At 37.4% G+C, this 19,893-nt stretch overlaps 1 protein-coding gene across 1 annotated transcript in view; it reads left to right on the forward strand.

Annotated features, from left to right (window-relative positions):
• Positions 1-4,444: 4,444 nt before the first annotated feature.
• Positions 4,445-19,893, forward strand: part of LOC128231096 (uncharacterized) — a 63,354-nt gene continuing 47,905 nt past the window's right edge. The window contains exons 1-4 of the mRNA XM_052943517.1: positions 4,445-4,497; positions 5,744-5,814; positions 6,077-6,476; positions 12,745-12,813. Of these exons, the coding sequence (XP_052799477.1) occupies positions 5,780-5,814; positions 6,077-6,476; positions 12,745-12,813 (504 nt within the window). The 5' untranslated portion in view covers positions 4,445-4,497; positions 5,744-5,779. The remainder of the gene's footprint in view (positions 4,498-5,743; positions 5,815-6,076; positions 6,477-12,744; positions 12,814-19,893) is intronic.

Consider the following 19,893-nt stretch of genomic DNA (forward strand, 5'->3'; position numbering starts at 1 on the left):
TGTCATTGTATCATCGCAATTCATTTTATGGTTATCATTATCACAATATCTGTCATTAACAATTATCATGACAGTATTATCATCACAACATGAAGAATGGTTAAATAAAAGGTTCATTAAAGATGTTTAAATTATGTTCAAATTAAATGTTTATCCCCATGCGATCTGTTACAAGCAACTTAGAATCGTTACGTCTGGCCCGCTCCCAGCACACATCCTTCTGTAATGCATTTCTGTTTATCAAAACAGTCCCGTACTGTACTGTACTCCGACTCTTTGTATCAAACGTGTGGTTCCTGAAATGTGACATTACAACAGCTGTTCTAAATGTTCGAAATAAACATTTAACAAGCATTGAAGTTAGATAAGTCTGAATACCACCGGCATGGCCGGATGAGAGTTTGTTCGAGAACTCATATTTCCCGCAACACTCCCGCATAATATCGTGTCAATGTTTGTTACGTATCATAAATTTATATAACTTTCATTATGATGGATATTTAATATTAAAGCGGATAAATATCTTCAATTAAAGGCTAACGAAATATTCGTTTGCTCCTTATTATAAGATGCCTACGTGCGTTTGCCATTTTAGGTAGACTACGTACGTTTGCCAAATTTGAAATACTTCAGAAAATGCATTTTTGTACATATTGCATCGCACAAAGTATTCATAAAGCAATTAAAAACAATTATTGAACAACTGAAAAACAAACATTTGAATAAAATGTGGCAATTTATCAAAATATGTGACATTTTAACACTACCTACGTGCGTTTGCATTTATGGACATTTGTATCGAAGTGTTCTCGGAAACTATGCAGACATGAACGGTGACCAACACACCGATCGAAAGACAAAACAATGCCTTCTTTTTTGCGCTATGTCATTTGAACGAACTCTCGCGTATAACAAAAATATCGATAAGAAACTTACCTTGATTGACGATCAATCGAGTCAAAATACTACTGGCGTTTGCATTTGTGGTCACGTGACTTTTTTTGCTCATCCCCGGTGGAATTGGTAATCCTATTTCATTGATTCCCGCTTTGTTAAAACGTAAATCAAATATTTCGCAAACACCTAGGAGAACCAATCCAACATGTATGATATATTCTTAGCGATTACATGGTTTACTGACATTGTCAGAATGACCTCGATATTAAAGGTACTGTCTCACCTAATTTAAATTTTAAACGCGTACAGAACTGATTGATATGATTGATCTTTTAGATATTTACCCTCTCCCCTACCCCCGGGGCATTTGATGCACCAAGCAGGCTCAAGGGTGGGGATTTAGACAAAAATGGTTGTCTCTAGGGTGGGGATTTAGACTTACATTTCAAGATGTCAAATTCCACTGGGTCAGCCCGCCGCCCCCCCCCCCCGGGCGGGCTAAATAATGACAGGTGCATAAGTCTCTATGAAGGACAGAAATGGATACTAACATTATTACACCGCTTACAATTCTTCAAGCTTCGTTTTGAACTTTTTGCAGTTATCGTTTTCGTTATCAGTGCAGTTATCCCAGCATTATCGGCGTATTCAAGACCGGAACGCATGTGTGGGAAGTAGATAGTTTCTAAGCACCTTCTTTCAAGTCGAAATTTGAGTATTCTCATTACGCATTTTCATTTGAGAGCTTTAAAACGGATATAGTTTCATAGTTTATTTCAAGTGCATAAAGGCCATATAAAGGCCCATGAGCATATAATAATTATGCATATATACACATATCATGACAATTTATAGATCAGTGGTCAAATACAATTTTATAGTTATATTTTTTTAACAATAAATAACACTATATTATTATTATTCAAACTTTAATATATTGAATACTATGATATTATCAAAGCGAGGAGACAGAGGTTGCTATATAGATATAAACTAATATACTCATAGTGTTCATGGCAGGTACAGTGACTAGAAAAGATTAAGCCAAGGTGCTAATGAGATTTGGTTTCGTAACTGTGATGGTCATACATAAATAGCTCAGGATAGATAGAAGGGTGTCGTTTTCTAGAGAACAGAATGGACATTGGTTTCGCTGGATTAAAGGTACCTAACTATGTCTCAGCTCAAGCACTCATGATATCGGTGTTTCCTTGAATTATTTCAGTAGCCCTTAAGGGATCTTAAGTTATTCAAAGACTTCATATAATTACTGAAAGTCATTCTAGCACACTATAAAATTGGCGAAGTGCAGGGTAAATTGTTGACTTCAAAGTGTTAAGAGATATCAGCTGGATGGAACATATGAAACACTGACCTATTAGATTCAGGTTAACAAACACTATATTCGATATCTAATAAACTACGCTTACACTACATGTATAAGTCACCAAATTTATTTAAGGGGAGGAGTAATATGGGTAGTAATACAAAATACTATAAAATACATTTCATGAAATATAGGTTGACTCTTTTAATGTTAATGTATTACTATTTAATTCGTTTGACTGTTATGATCAAAACAAGAAAAAAGCAAATAATTTGTGTACAGATATTTTGGCGTTTTTAACCATGTAATTTATGGCCACGTAGCTATTAATTATCTTTTATATAAATGTTTATATTTTTTTAAAGTACACAAATCAGGTGAACATATTTTGTTAACGTTTGGACACCATTCATTATTCAAAGTTTTTAAATTTTGACATTACCTTTTTGAACTAACTGTAAAACTGTTAGTAAATATATGTTTTGGTGTTTAAAAACTGTTTGTTGCTGGGTTTTTTTCTATGTTGTGTTTGGTGGTCGTAAACATGTTTACCAAAACAAATTTTCAAGTATAGATCTAATATATTTAGTGTCTTAGTAACACCTATTTTCGCAGACTTTTCTAATTCTGCAGAACAAAAAATTCCCATATATTACCCATGTTTAGTGCACAAGCCGTCGTAAACAAAAATATGCAAGAACTCGATACAATTTAGCTGAAATGAGTCCAAGAACTGTATATATTGACTACAAACACAATTTCAAGTCATGCATTTTTCTATTTTCACTTTGTAAACCAGCTATCGTTCAGCTCAAATATTCAATAACTTTTTAGTTAAGGCATCTAGAAACAAAGGTTAAAACCGAGACGAGCTTACACATATGGCCCCGGGTAGGCGTATTTATAATGCGATAAAAGTGATATAAACTTACTTTCTAGGTCAAAACATTCTTTGAACACACCAAAATACATTTTGTTCCGAATTGGACATGTCCCTCACTTAAAAAGCCGCAACAATAATTTAAACTGGACCCCTGGTATTGTCGACTTATGGGAAATTTATACCTTAAATTTATTCTTTAAACAAGGATTCAGTGGAAACTACAGGGACAAGCCCAGTAGTTAAACTGCCGTTTAGAGGCAAACGGACGACACTACTGACCCAAAAGTATACATACAACATACATGTTATACACACCACAAACATATCATACACAAAACAGCTTGAGCGATAAATATTAGGATTACCGCGAACCTGGAACACGAGTTTATAAGGTTAGTAGTGGTTTGAGTGAATTTCTAGATTGTCTCGTGGACATGGGGTGTGCTTTGTGTACGTTTTACAAAACAAAATAATATGAATGAGAAATCGGTCCAAAGTACCGCCAGAATAAGTGATATCGTGTTTGACTTTCATGTGGAAAGTATGACAAACATTGAGTATACGATAAACATTTATGAAGGCAGTGGATATAAGCGTTTATTATGGGAGATAAGTGTGGTTTGGTTTATACGTCATTCGGCTTGAGTTATCTGCTATCGTCTAAACACCTAGTCGCTAAATTCTTGCACACCGTTCCATTGTGGTGTCAGTTTCCCGTTAGCTCCGCCCTAAGTAACAGTTAACACAATAGAGAATAAGTCTGAAATACTATTTATTTAAGTAACCTTAAAGATACTCGTTTTACATAGTAATGTTTACATAAGTGTGTAGTAATCCATAGATACATTATATGACGCAACTCTATATCAATTTAAATGTGTATACATCCTGCCCTTAATTAATTTAAAGCTGCACTCTCACAGATTTACCGTTTTGACAACATTTTAATTTTTGTCTTGGAATGAGCAAATCTTTGCGAAAATATCTGCAAACTTATGGTATAAGACTGCTGACAAAAGATCAGATTGCAGATTTTCATATTTCTGTTCGAAAGTTAATGTTTTATGCCTTAAACTGTTACTAACGGTTTAAGAAAAATGCATAAAACATCATTTTTTGAACTTAAACATAAAAATCTGCGATCTTATTTGTTGTCAGCAGTCTTATATAACTGATTTCCATGGATTTGCGCAAAAAATGGCTCGTTCCAAGACAAAAAATAAAAAAAGTTGTCAAAACGTTCAATCTGTGAGAGTGCAGCTTTAACGACATGACTCCGCCTCTCCACTCTTGCACAAATGATATTCAATTCTACAATCAATATTCTGTCGTCTAGACATTGAGGAAGTCGGAGTGATAAGTTGCAGTGTCTATGGAATACCTTTAAAAGGTTGGTTTCAATCTCTCTTTTTTCACAATACTAAGTTCAACGTTTAGCCGTGAAATAGAATAGATTCCTCTTTATATTACATGTAAATCAGTATATTCCTCTTGAAGATAGGTTTGCTAAACTTATCGATACGTTGATGTTGAAAGCAAAGGGAGTTCATTCAAGATAATACTACAATTAATGAATTCTGTTTATGTTTTGTTTAAGAAACCAATCTATATTTACCAGTTTTGCTCCTCATCCGTGACATTTAAAACCGACTACAATGTTTAAATATTTTAAAAAATGTGGAATTTGCAATTTTCGGTGAAAACTATGGAAGGGCATGGGTTCATAATGGGGGTCGTCATGGCCTTATGTACTTTACTGCATGACTCTATGTAAAATATTGCGTTTGGTGACGTTTTATTCAATCCTTAAATAGCTGATAAGACAGACAAGGTTAAGGTTATTTGAAGTGAAAATTTGTAGAAAATGACTTTTTTGCAAAAACACCAATAACTGTCATTCCCTAAAATGTACAATTTTCTTAATCACACGTTTTAATTTAATAGGCAAATTCATGAAAACGAACATTTTATTAAGGTTTATCTTTAAGATTCAGTTCGCAAAAACCTATTAAAGCCCCTCCAACTAAATGAACATTTCTGTTTTTGCTGCTCATTCCAATGCGGTAACCCCAACCCAACGCTTTCATGTAAGCCGTGCGTGCTGTCATCTGTATCTCTGGTTTTGGCCTTCAATCCTTGCGTACTTAAACTTGATAACAAATCGCGAGCTTTGAGTGATAATCATGGTTGTAACTAAATATAGACTAAAACAGAACTTGAAGACATAAACGCCCTCGAGATAGAGTGTCCCGTCTGTCTGTGAAGCTGTTATGTCTAAAGACTAAAACACATTTTTGCGAAATGTTCATGCTAATGTAACGGTCCGCTGTAGGCGGCGGATGTGCGTTCATACTAATATTCCGTATAAAACGGAAGTACGTTCGTAATACGTATGTAAACTTGGTTGGTAATATGCAAATTAGCAAAGCCCGGGCTATGTGAGAATAGAGAAGTTAGTGTATATAAAGACCAGTGGACCCCTTCAGGGTCGAGCATGCTTTTCCCTGAAGGGATCTGTTGGTGTTTGTTTCATTACGCCAGAAAGTTCGGCTATCTGGTGTTTGTTTATTTGGCGTCGCACGTTACACTAGTTTTTATGTTTATGTACTTAGTGCTAGGTGTTTTCTGTGTTATAGTTTACCGGGATTACTGTGGCCAGTTTGCTATGGTTCATGGGGACGCCGGGCTCTCGCACTATATACACGAGGTATTTTGTATGTTTGTGAATCTGTCTTTTTTCGATGAATTGATAATGAACAGGCAAAAATAACTATGAAACCGGATGAGATGATTTGTTCTTGTTGTTGCTTTAATGTCTTGTATTAGAAATATATTAATACATCCGATTGACAGCTGTTTAAACACATATATGTTAGGAGAGTTTTTTGGTGAGTAAGTGTAACGTAGTTTTATCTTTGTTAAATTCCCTAAGACTGGAGTACAGTGACCAGCAGTTTGCTATGTTACAGGATGTTGGCCGCAGGGACACCGGGGTCGGTGGATGGGACTCAGAATGAGCAGTACTTCCTGCGTCTCCACCTTCTTCTAATGAAGGCTGGCGAGGTTCTCAGGGAAAAATTCGACTCTATTGTTAACCCAAACAACCTGCTGAATGAACTGAGAAATCACAAACGCGTAATTGATAAATTGCAGAAAGATGGTGTAATTTCTAGGGACCAATATCGTCTGCTCAATCCTAATCCAGACTCAAAAAGGTTTGACGTTAGTCTGCTGATTGTTCTGCTCAGAAACATCTGCAACTTGCAGCCAAACAATCCTCTTTGGAAAGAGAACGACAACAGCAAAATAACGGACACCATGCCTCCTATCATTGCAAACATCGTGCGGATAAGGAATCTTCGTAACAAGGTAGCATTTAGACTAAAAACATACTTATGCTTAAATTTATACGGCGTTTCTAGTAAAATATATTGATGAACTATATTATTTAAAACAAATAAGAATCTATATTTAAGTTGCTGCCGTAAAGCTTACTTTTATTGCAGACATGACATACAGTTTAGTAATTTATTGTTTAAGGATGGTGGAAGTATGAGTATGGGCTGTTAAAAAAGAATGGCACTAAAGTAGGAAAGTCATTGACATTTCAAACATTTTTGTGAAAATGTATTTTCATATATAAAACTACAGTATAGACATATAAATAGATCTATAGATAGAACTCATACATATTTTTTTCTGTAGAAAATAACAGAAAAAAAAATATCATTAACTCAAACTGACCACCATTGCTCATGTTGATAAATAGAAAACAGTTTTATGTTTTCATCAATTGGAGATATTTAAGTATGACTATATAAGGGATATTTGTTTATTTTAGTGTAAGATCGTAATTTATTTCACGAGTGTCATAGAAAAACATATGTTCACAAGTGGTTTTTTCTATGATCACGAGTGGAATAAAATACGATCTTACATTGGAATAAACAAATTTTCTGTTTCTTTTATGCTTATTTTCCTATAAAACTAATTCTCCGACATGAGTACACAAAGTCCAGAGCGGCTAGATCGGGTGTGAATAGGGTTGCTGTGCTGCCGCCGCTAGAATCCTAGAACATCGATGTCTAACTTGATGATCTTTTTTACATACAAATGGGCTATTATCAAATCCAACTGTGCATTTGGTATTGGTCTGCGCTATGAATCATCAAATGCAACTATGATTTTGTAAAGTTATTTTTTTTTTATACTACAACCAAGGGGGAGGACGTACTTTCGTTTCATGCAAACAGCGGGGAGCGGAATAATGAAAATTCAGTAAGTACAGAGGTTCTGACCTGAATCGGTACTTTTCATTTTGAATCCGCCATTTTGTTTGTCATGAAGCAATTTTCTCACTTAATGTTTGCAGGAAACGAAATTTCGCCCCCCCCCCCCCTTGTACAATTGTTATTTGATAAACTATGAAATTATACAGAAATCCTTAGTATAATACGAGTTCACCTTTGTGCCCTTTTGTAACGGCGCGCATCAGGATAACCGCGTGTCTGTCGATGAAGGTGATAAGCATTGTATCATTGAGCGATTTCAACGTACGAGCCTTCTTTGGAGATGGAGTTCCGAGAGTCTTCCTCAAGCTCGACATACCTCTCCCCTCTGGAAAAAAGTAATGTGGGTCCACACTGTCACCTGACGCTTTTGATTGTAATGAGATTATTTTTCTTCAATAATTTCGTAAAAATATACTTCTCTTAGAGCATAACAATTTATTAATGGGAAAGAATAAAAGTAGTCCAACACTATTCAATTGTTGTTCTCCTTTCATGTATATATTGACCAAGTGCAAATGATATGAACATTATTAACAATACTATTATAACTCATTGCCTGGGAGTATCAGGAAATTAGGAAATAGCTATTGATGCTGGTTATTCACACTGGTTTTGAATTGAACACATTAAATACGAAATGATTCACTCCTTAATAGCTCCAACAGAACAGACCAGAAGAAAGTAGTAATAATTGGCAACGTTGCTGTATTTGACTTACACTTTTATTTTACTTCTTATAAAGAATAACACAAATTATCAAATTCATATGCGAACCAAAAAGAGTTAAAAAAAACATATCCAGAAAAAAAAGAGCTTGTCTTTGGACATTATAGTAGGTCTACATTATAAAACCCTTTTCAATGAAGATTTCCACAAATACATGGGTATTTAATTAACGATAAGGGATTTTCTTTTCGCTATATCAATTAAAACACACAGTAGTTCTTGATTTTTTTAACTAAGAAGTACTTAACAAAAAAGTCATACTTACACTTTTACTTTCATAAAATATTTCACCTGAACGCTAAATTATTTTCAACTGATGGAGGTAAAAGGATAATTAGTATTGACACAGTACTCGCTCATATTTTTGAACCAAAAATTAGTTTTCCCGGTTATGCATCTGTAAGCACTAATTTTATCATTATTTTACTCTACGATATCGAAATTGCAGAAAAAACACTGTTAAAGTATAAAAAGGGTTTTTGATTTTAGTTGGGTGCGAACCCACTCTGGAAAAGTCCAGAAAAAGTTGCTCAACGCCATATCCACAAGGCCACCGGGACGGATACAAATGAATGAATGAGATATTTTGACAACCAATCAAACAACCAATCACGTAAAACAAATCTGTAATAAAGTGTTTATTAGCCATGTTAAATCTGAGCAAATATCATATATTTGCTGAAGGGTCCCAGCTTTTGCAAGGGCAGTAATGTCAGGTGCGTCCATGCTTCCTGGTTCATTGTTTTGAGTAGAAAACGTCCTCGATTCGGTGAGTATTACCACTGTTTTCAACGATAATTTTAAAAAACGACCTTGTGCACCGAATGAAGAGCAATTGCTCGTTTACGAAGTCGCTTGTTTTAGATCAAAATAATGTCTGTATTAAAATATCTCGTGAAAACAATGCACGTTCTTACTAGGCTTCCCGACTCACTAAATGCATTTTTTTTTGTTTCAAAACAACTATTTAATACCGTTCTCTTGCGTACAAACCCCATCCGATGCTTTGTTTTGGACAATAAAAGTATTGCTATTGCTTTCTGAATGCAGAGAGCGAAATTTGGAGTTAAATCGGCTCATTTACGAAAATGCTTGCTGGTTCATTCAGTACATTTTTAGAACCTAGGTTCATCCCAAATCTGGAAGATCATGGCACGCTGTATTTACCCGAATTAAGGGTGGTTTTTTTTTTTTTTTGGGGGGGGGGGGTCACAAAAATTAATTTTGTTAAATATTCAAATAAATAAGAGGGTGTACAGATATATAATTGATATTTTAAGGGAATAAACGATGAAACGAAAGAAGAGATCAAACCTGAGTCTAAATAGACAAAAAACAAGACGCTTAAAGGTCGTCTATATAAACGACATAAGAAATCAACTCTGCATACTTGATGGTAAAATAAAAATAGAGGTTCTTTATATATTAAAGGGACTATACACCAGATTGGCACCAAAAAAAATGTTGTTGTTTTTTTCTGTAGAGAAATTCAGGACAATTATTTAAAGAAATGTTTTACTCAATCATATCATAATTGTAGAAAAAAATCTAAAAAAAAATCGAGTTGTAGACCGGTTTGGAACCGGTGTCGCCAAAATTGCAGTCCAGTGTGGTATCCACTGTGCTGCGAAGGCTAACCCTAAACGGTTGGAATGTTTAAGCTATGTACCTAACTTGGTAATATCACGTGATGACATCGACTAGCCAATCACGCATTACGGGAATGAATTCCACTAGGGAGAAATACAGTAAAGTTTTTTTTAATTGAAAAAATACGAATAAACTGCGAAAACATATCAATTTTGAACTATGTGATACTTCAGTTTGTAAGTATTAATGCATTGTACAAATCGATACGAGGTTAATGTCAGGTTTCGACAACTTTCTCTTTTTTGGCTATTTCATCATACGGAGTATAGCCCCTTTAAAAAATGCTTATGTAATTAATGTAAGGTAAAATTGTGGATTATTTCAAAATACCTTTTAAGGAAAAATCAATGAAAAGGAACAAAGAGTTTACCTTAAAGAGTGTGCTATATGCTTACTTTGGCAATCGAAATAAAAAAGGAGACAACCTGCAGGAAACAGTCAACACTTTAAGGTTAGTTGATAAAACTGACTTTCGTAAACACGTGTCTCGACTAACTATATCAGGGGCGGATCCAGGAACTGACGTTAGAGGGGGCGTAACTTTTGACATGTGCCCCTCCCTCAGAACCGAAAGTATATGGCATGAACTGTTTGTATGGGGATTTGGGGTTACTCCTTCATGAAAATTTTAACAATTTGTAGTCGGAAATGGTGCATTATGAGCTTATTTTATTACCTTTGTTTCTCTCATATTGATGAAAACAGTAAACTTGGATGATTTTAGAGGGGGGACACACCGGGTACGCCCGCCCCTCTAGATCCGCTTGTGTACATAACCTCCAAAAATGATGGCAGTTCTACTTTAAGTAGAGAGCCCTGTCAGTGTGTGTATACCACGTGATAAAAAACATAAACGCTACGTCCAAAATTTTGCTCCGAATGAAGACTTTAAACAAAGATAACTTTCCTATTTCTTCACCATTTTAAATGGAATATAGCGCAGTGTACGCCGCTCACGGAGCCCTGCCTTCGGTCGTTAACCATTGTTCGATTGAGAGTTTAGTTTCTTAAAACACTTCGACAAAACTGTTCACTATACGGCCGTCTGACATTATTTTGGAAACAGGTTTGTCGAAGTGTTTATTGAAACTAATCACTTTATCAAACTCCGGTAAAACAACGAAGGCGTGGCTCCTTAGGTGGCATAGACTACTCTTTGTTTCATTTAAAATGGTGTAGTGATTGAAAATTTATCTTCGATTTAAGTCTTCATTTTAAGCAAAATGTTGCCCTTCGGCGTAGCATATATGACGTAATTTATCACGTGGTATACACACACTGCCTGTACAAAATTAACCTTCTTAGACAATCTTTAGTACATATTCTTGAATTTTAAAAAAATCGACACCTTTTTTTCGTTATTTTAATATGCCATAGATCTTCCAGACTTGGGATGAACCTAGGTTCTAAAAATGTACAGAATGAACCAGCAAGCATTTTCGTAAATGAGCCGATTTAACTCCAAAATTGGCTGCTTGCATTCGGAAAACAATAGCAATACTTTTATTGTCAAAAAACAAACCATCGGGTGGGGTTTGTACGCAAGAGAATGGTATTAAATAGTTATTTTGAAGCAAAAAATGCATTGAATGAGTCGGGAAGCCTAGTAAGAACGTGCATTGTTTTCACGAGATATTTTAATACAGACATTATTTTTATCTAAAACAGGCGTCTTCGTAAACGAGCAATTGCTCTTCATTCGGTGCACAAGGTCGTTTCTAAAAAATATCGTTGAAACATATAGAAAACAGTGACAATATTCACTGAATCGAGGACGTATTTCACTCAAAACAATGAACCAGGAAGCATGGACGCACCTGACATTACTGCCCTTGTTTTGGCATCTTAGTTTTAACACTAATTTACCGCACTATATTTTGCCATACACAAGGAAGTCAATTTACTAAAAATCATGAGCGAGTAACTTTCTGCGATTTTTCAGTTAACAACATTAATATGTTTTCATTCGAAAATACTTGCATCACATTTTTTTAAGAAACAGGTCCCAATTTCTTGAAACTTCTTAAGTCCCTTATAACAGGATTAAGCTAAGCTCACTATTTTTGTTTTTCAATAATTTGCGAAATATTTCATTTTGTTAAGAGTTTTTATACTTAAGATTGGAATTATCTTCATGATAATCACAATAAATCATTTTTCAAATATCAAAATTCAATTTAAGTATGTATTTTGGCTAATTGAAATAAGCTACTTAGACCTGTTTAGATTAAGGAGTTTCGAGAAATTGGGGCCAGAAGCTTACTTTTCTTCATGTGAATTTCATTTGAAAATAATCAGTTTTTCTCTAGTTTTTTCTCCAGTATATTCCGGCAACTGATCAGGTTCTGTTTGCAAAGCGCTATGCTCTGTCCACTAATCTACCTCATTAACATATAGTGAGACAGTGGTCGAGTTAGGGATTTCATTGGTATTTCCCATACATTTCATTTTTCATAAAGATCGTGTGAACCTCGGAATTTTATCAGACAATATATGAGACTCTATCATACTATATACTCATTTTTATTCTTTCTCTAATTATTCAATTCTTAGTGGCACTGACACTTAAACCAACAACATTAAAAAACAACAAAAAACAACAACAATAAAATCGTTTAAAATCATGAACAATGCTTAAACGTGTGTTTAATGCCAATTTATAAAACAGCCCATATGCCTTAATGATTATTGAAAATAAAATATCTTTAAGCCGGTGCTATGGGATGGTGCACATATCATTGCTGTCAATGAACAGTTTCAATCAGATCTAGTCTTACACATATGGACGTAAGTTGTGATTCTGCTGCTGCACGCATATATGTATTCCTTTGCAAAGATGCATGTATATTTACTGTTTGTGTAGTTTATTAGGATGTTGGATCAAATAATTTGTGAATTTCTGTACCGGTGATCTGTACCGGTTGCCGAGAACAGTTAAGCACATGAATATTTATGATGTACAATTTCAGATGCCGCAAAAGAATGTGGCTTATTTGAACCAAAAAGAGTTTGAAGAAAACTGGCGTCTCCTCGAAAATGTAAGATTCGTAAATAGCCAAGGTGATGGCTATTTTTACATTTTTTTATTTCTGTTTTCTTATTGTATATTTTTTCTTGATGATGTTTTCATGCATCCAAAGGGAGGAATTTTAGGAGGCATATGATGGTCTCACTTTCCGGCCGTCTGTGACTGCATCCGTCCGTTCGTTCATTAATTTCGTGTCTCAACTGTAATTCAAAACAGAGCAGGAGGTTGAGCGGAAAAGTTATCTGTCAATACTTAATTTAATTATAACAGTTCTTAAACCTAAACAGAAAGATTAATGATTTCATCCTTGTAAAAATAATTTCAATAACTGTTTTTTACTTGCACACAAATCGATTTGTACAATAACAACGTTTGAAGTATTTCTTTCTGAGATCGATATAGCATGAACATTCAGAAACACACTGGAATTCATATATTTAATATCAGTATTATTACAAACTCAACCATTTTTTTCTTCTCGAGGCGTTCGATTTCTGGCATATTTGCCTGTCTGAATTTGAAGTCGATGCACACTATCTAAACTTCTAGTAAAATATAAATGGAAGCTTTTCGGAAAAATATTTAAGTACATATGTACTTTTCACATTCCATAGTTGTTTTTCTTCTTTTTTAATATCCCGAGGATAGGGCTATTGTTAAGCATACTGAACCAATATTGCTCAAAGATATCTAACACACTCTAAATTCACACAAAAATATAACGCAAGAAAAACAAAAATCATTAAACAATTTCTTCACATTGGAAACCTAATTTTAAAAGATATTATTACAATCGTAGAAATATTTTTCTAAACAGTCTTTATTATTATATTATCAGTATTTGCTATTTTTTACCAAAATTCTTATATATCAATGAAGGTAGAGAATCTTCCTAGTTCAACAACCAGATGCATTGCTTGTATTTGGTTATATCCTTAAAAATGCAAACATTAGTATGTATTATTCTGATTTAGAATCACCTTTTTTTTCAAGAGTATAATTTTAATAGACAAATCAAAAGCATCAAATATCTTTATCAGTTGATCAAACACTTCAATGGCGTAAATGACTTCTAAAAAACAGCGACAAAATTAAATGTTAATACCATCATTAACCCAGTATCACTTAAATACAACTTAAGCATTGGTTTAACAAGGGTTTGTTTCAGATAGTTATACATAGATCATGAGCATTGAAAATGATAAAATAACGAAATATTGATGCACGCATAATTCAAACTGAAATCTGCCGGCGGTCCTAGCAATACTTAAAATAACATTCCGTCGTTATATAACTGATGCACCTCTTCCAAATTGTCCAACTCAACGTTTAAATAACAACTATCTCCATTACGTTTCGAAGCAACTTAGATGTTAAGCATTTACAAATTGAACGTCATAAGCGAATACATGATGACAAATTTTAGCAAATTAAAATGCCGACTTTCTGAAAATTGTCATAATTAGCTTTTGAGAAAAAAGTTTGTCAAGTAACTCGACAAAAGCTGGTACTGCACAATATTTCAGTACATTGAGAAATGCTTTTTAACAGTTACCATGGTTTAAAGATGTGAACCGAAAGTAATGTCGAAAACATATATATAATAGAAGAATAAATTCAAAACTTGAACTATGGTTAATATATTATACATTCATACCACCAACTAGAATATATCATGTTATCTTTCAACAACATATATATTGTGCACGTGTATTTTATGATTTCAAGTGAAATGACGTTCAATGAGAATCAATGATGTTAATCACAATCGAATCTCACCGATGTTTCGCGCCAATCGACGACTATTCGATAAATATCGATCATCGCGCCTTATACTAGCCTGGTAAAAAAATCTTGGCGTCTTAGAATTTGCTTAGTCATATCCCACGTTGCATACACACAATTAGCATGCTATCTGAAAACATTCGACGTTGATACCTGATTCTAGCACATCGGATAGGCAAGCCTCGTTACCTGGCAACGCAAGTGCCCTCGGGTCGGATTTTTCGATCCGGAACGAAAACACATGACAGATATCATAAATATTGATGCGCCCCAGCTTTTCTAGTGTATTATTGTGACTTTTAACCATCAAAATAGGTACTTACCATATCCGTTGTGATTTTTTCGTTAACTTGTGTGTTTTTAACTGGTGAGGGCAATTTAGCAATTGATACAAATCTGGTTTATTAATGACAAGCAGACTGTAAAATTTAACTTATAACCCTCACCATTTTCCTAGTCTTGTAGCCGCAAAATTCATTTGCTGGACACTCCGGTATTCATTTAACCATTCCTTTTAATTGTTACTTATATGCATGCTAGAATTCTGTGAAGAAACATAGCAGTTGTTATTTTACCTGAACTCCTGTTCTGAGTTCAGTCATAGTTCATCTATAAATTATTGATTATTGTCAAATGATCACCACCATTTTCATATTTTGATTAACATTAACATTTAATGTAAGTTGGTACATTTAATTGTTTTATACCAGTAAACCATTAGGCTAAATTCCAACTATTTTGTTGTTACATTTACTCTAGCCGCCATCTTGGTTTTCTTAGAAAGGTCATTTGGGTCGACCGAGGTCATAGAGTTCCAAGATCATTTGTTAAGAATTTTGGTCGACCTTTGGTAGACCGAACTTGGTTTGATCGACCTCAGCGTTCGTTGGCGGGTCGAAGATTCTTTTTGAGATTCAATTCCAGCTCCATCTTCCTGACAGTAAAGTCCATGGTAAATTTTCGGACATTTTTCTAGTGAAAAACATCTAAATTTTCACTTAAACAGTTTAATACAAACTTTTATATATGGTTTACTAAACACTGTAATGCTAAGAATTATTTCCAGTTTTTTTTGCCTTATACAGCACTGATTTTTGTAGTTTTATTAGAAAAGAAACTTAAACTTTCATCTTCGTTGAAAACACAGTACATGTCGGTGGTGACTCATCATTCGGTTAATCTCTAACCATTGTGCTTCATTTTTGTGGAAGACAAGCGAAATAAGTACGACTTCTTTTGGAACTGCTAAGCTTCTGGGTGTCGTTTGATTTGTTGTTGTTTAACACTTTCAACTGGTATTATATTTAACCGATTGCAGCAATAAACAGTAAAGTGTTTTTGGTTTCGGGTTTTCCTTTAAAACCAGTTAAAACGGCACAGAGCAAACGGTCCTACATTTAGAAAGCGACTAACAAGAACACTGTCGTTCGGGCACGCAACATTTTATGGTGGCAGCGGTGGGATTCTTTATTTATTTAAGAATCCTGTGATACGAACTCAGGTTATTTTAACGCTACTGATTTTTATAGACCAGGTTAAACAGAATGGCAACAATTGAATGCGAAAATGCTTCTAGTGACCCTGAGGTGCAAATTAACTTGAGAGCCAGCAGCAACCACGCGGACGGAAAAGATGTAATGACGGCAGGTGAAGACAGCGAACAACTAGTTTCATCTGACCAAGACACTGAACATGAATCACAGTCTGACACAGATTACAGGTATGTGGGGCGACGTTCTCGGGTGGGGCGTAGCAAACGAAGGGGGGAAACAAGGTCTGCTCTTGATGGTTTACAGGGAGCATTGAGAGATCTGGTGGCCGAGGTGAAAGACATACGTAACAGCCAGTCCGAGATTGAGGCACGCTTGAACCAACCAAAGTCAACCGAGGAGACCGGGCTGCATACAACGCCGAGTGCTCTAGCCAGTGACCCTCGCCTTTCAGCAAACAGCCACCCTTTCGTGAGCAGAGGCTACAATGATGTGTCAACAAACAGGGCAAACCTCAACGAGAACTCGTATGATCATAACCAGGGGCAACGAGATGCTCGGCATGGTGGGGACTTTCTTCAAAACTCTCATTCGCATTACCCAAATAATTATGTTAATTACACTCCTTCAGAATATTTCAGGCCCAGACCAAGGGATCAGGTGAAGGTGCCGCCATTTGACGGGAAAGAGGAGTGGAGAGTGTGGATTACCCGCTTCGAGACAATAGCTGATCGACTGAACTGGGGGAGTGAGTTGCGACTGGACCAGCTGTTGCAGCGTTTAGAGGGGCAAGCCGCTCAGTTTGCGTTCACTCTGTTACCGCCCGCCGTGCTTCACGACTATCGGGACCTGAAGGCAGAGCTAAACAGTCGGTTCAGAGTGGTAGAGACAACCAAGGCGTTTGCTGCGAAGTTCACACGCAGGAACCAACGGCAAGGTGAGACCATCGAGGCATATGCGGCAGACCTCAAGATGCTCTATGACCGAGCTCACCCCCACCGAGACCGTAAAACTAGGGAAGAGGATTTGGTGCGCCGGTTCCTTGACGGCCTGCTAGACGACGATGCGCGCTTTGAGGTAGAATTTCATAAGGAGCCCACCACTGTTGATGATGCTGTTTATCATGTTGCCACCTTTCTGCAAACAAGGGGCAGTCAGGATGACCGACGACCAAGGCGACCGATGCGGCGTACGACTGACCGCTACCCCACGTGTGATGAGTGGCCACCCGCAAGAGAGCAGCATACCGGAAGTAGTTTTAAAGGGGGCGATACTGCCGTTGAAAGGCCGAACAAGCAAGTTAGTGCCAGTGAAGAAGTTCTCAACCAGATATTGAGACGCTTAGATGATCTGGAAGGTAAGCGGACAAAGCCGACTGTTGACAACAAAGGGAGGAAACGGGAAGTGGAGTACTTCCGGTGTCACCAAAAGGGCCACTACGCACGTGAATGTCCGGATAACATCAACCAGCGAAACCGAAGCCATTTAAACGGTCAACGGAAGGAATCAAGCGCAGATGGCGATGTCCCTTTAAACGGGCAGGGACCAGCCCTTGCGGCCAAAGGGAGGTCCCAATAAGTAGTTTTGCCGGCCATACACCAGTGTTTTGTAGTGCAGAGGGGAAGCCCTGTATCAGTAATGGGTGGGTGCGCAGACAGAGTTCCAAAGCCCTTGCGGAGGGAGTGTATGTGAAGGGCTCTGTAAATGGACATTCTGTTACATTTACGGCAGATACTGGGGCGTCACGGACAATAGTGTCCACCAGGGTGTTCGAGCAGTTGGCGGTGGAGACCCGCCCATTGCTGGACAAGACGGCCAGGCTGGTTGGTGCTGGAGGAGCGCCAATTAGAGAGGCTGGACAGGCAAAGCTTAATCTTTGTTTAGGTCCTATGCAGCTGGTGGAGGACGTTATGGTTGCAGACATCGAGGACGATGCGCTGCTGGGGTATGACATCCTTAAGGGACGTAACGGTCAGCCTGCAGATATCTTATTAAGTTGTAACAAGATAGTACTAGACGGTGTAAGCATTCCTGTGTTTCAGATTGGAAAGGAGGACAAAACAAGGCGGGTTGTGGTAGCAGAAGATATGACTTTACCTGGCCAAGCAGAGGCGGTGGTCAATGTTTATATCGAGAGGTACGAAGCTGACGATAAAGACATGGCGGCCGATTACGTAGTTGAGCCTACAGAGGCATTTAAAGAAAGGTATCCTCTGCAAATGGCATCAACGTTGGTTAACCTTAACCATGCTCCTACATGTAAGATCCGCATCCTTAATCCATTTCCGGCGGAAGTGACATTAAAACAGGATGCTGAGATAGGCGTGGCAGAGAAAATTGAGAGAATAGTTACAGTACTTTCTCAGGTGGAACATCAACAAGAGATTGAAAATTATGTTGCTGCACGCCGAGTGAACACTGCTTCAACTGTTGAAGAAACCAAGGCACGGGCTTATAGCACTAAAGCATCTAATCAGGTCCCCTCCCACTTAATTTCGCTGCTAAACAGATCAACAGAGGGCAAAAGCATTGCAGAAACGGAGGCTGTTGCTAGTATTTTGGCCAAATTTGGTGATACATTTTCTAAAGATGATTGGGACATTGGCCTAACCCATTTAGCAGAGCACTCTATTAATACAGGAGACGCGGTGCCCATAAAGCAGCGACCCAGACGGGTGCCCCTCGCCTACGCAGAGGAAGAAAAGCAAGCGATTGAAGACCTTCTTAAGAAGGGGGTTATTAAGAAAAGCACCTCCCCTTGGGCCAGTCCAATTGTTCTAGTACGCAAGAAAAATGGGTCAGTTAGGCCATGTGTGGATTATAGGCGGGTTAATGCGCTGGTGAAACCAGATGGGTTTCCGTTGCCGCGCATACAAGATTGCCTTGATGCGGTGGCAGACTCACAGTATTTCAGTAGTCTTGACCTCACTTCGGGTTATTTTCAGATACCGCTAAAGAAGGAAGATGTCCCAAAGAGCGCCTTCGCCTGTAAATTCGGACAGTATGAGATGGTCCGAATGCCATTCGGACTTAACAACGCAGCTAGTACGTTTCAGAGAACTATCGAACTTGTCCTCCAGGGGCTCCAATGGGAAACGTGTCTCGTCTATATTGACGATATTGTCGTATTTGGGAGTGATCTCGAACAACATTTAGGCAGGTTAGAAGAGGTTCTCTCTCGTATCAGGGAGGCCGGCCTAAAGTTAAAACCCGAAAAGTGCAACCTCCTTCAGACGGAAGTTCGCTTCCTGGGCCACATTGTGAGTGCAAAAGGGGTAAAGCCCGACCCCTCTAACATAGCCAAAATCATAGGGTGGCCGCGACCTGAGAACCAGAAGCAGGTGAAGCAGTTTGTGGCAACAGGATCTTACTACCGTAGGTTCGTGAAAGATTTTGCCAAGTTAGCGAGGCCTCTGATCGACCTAACGAAGAAGGACCGTCCGTTCCAATGGACAGTAGCTTGCGAGGATGCATTTATCGCCCTGAAACAAGCCCTGATTGGCCCAGATATTATGGGGTACCCTCTGAATGAGGCAGGAAGCTTTTACCTAGACACTGACGCATCCGGTGTTGGACTAGGTGCAGTGTTGTCCCAAATACAGTCAGGAAGGGAGCGAGTAATTGCGTATGCTAGTCGCGCCACAAATAAAGCGGAGCGTAATTACTGTATTACGGAGCAAGAGCTTCTGGCAGTGGTTTTCTTCATCCAATATTTTCGCCAGTACTTGCTCGGTAGGCGTTTTGTGGTGAGGACTGACCACCAGGCACTGGTATGGCTATTTAGTCTAAAAGAGCCAAGCGGTAAAATCGCCAGA

Source organism: Mya arenaria, chromosome 4 (genome assembly GCF_026914265.1).
Source record: "Mya arenaria isolate MELC-2E11 chromosome 4, ASM2691426v1".
Classification (NCBI taxonomy): domain Eukaryota; kingdom Metazoa; phylum Mollusca; class Bivalvia; order Myida; family Myidae; genus Mya; species Mya arenaria.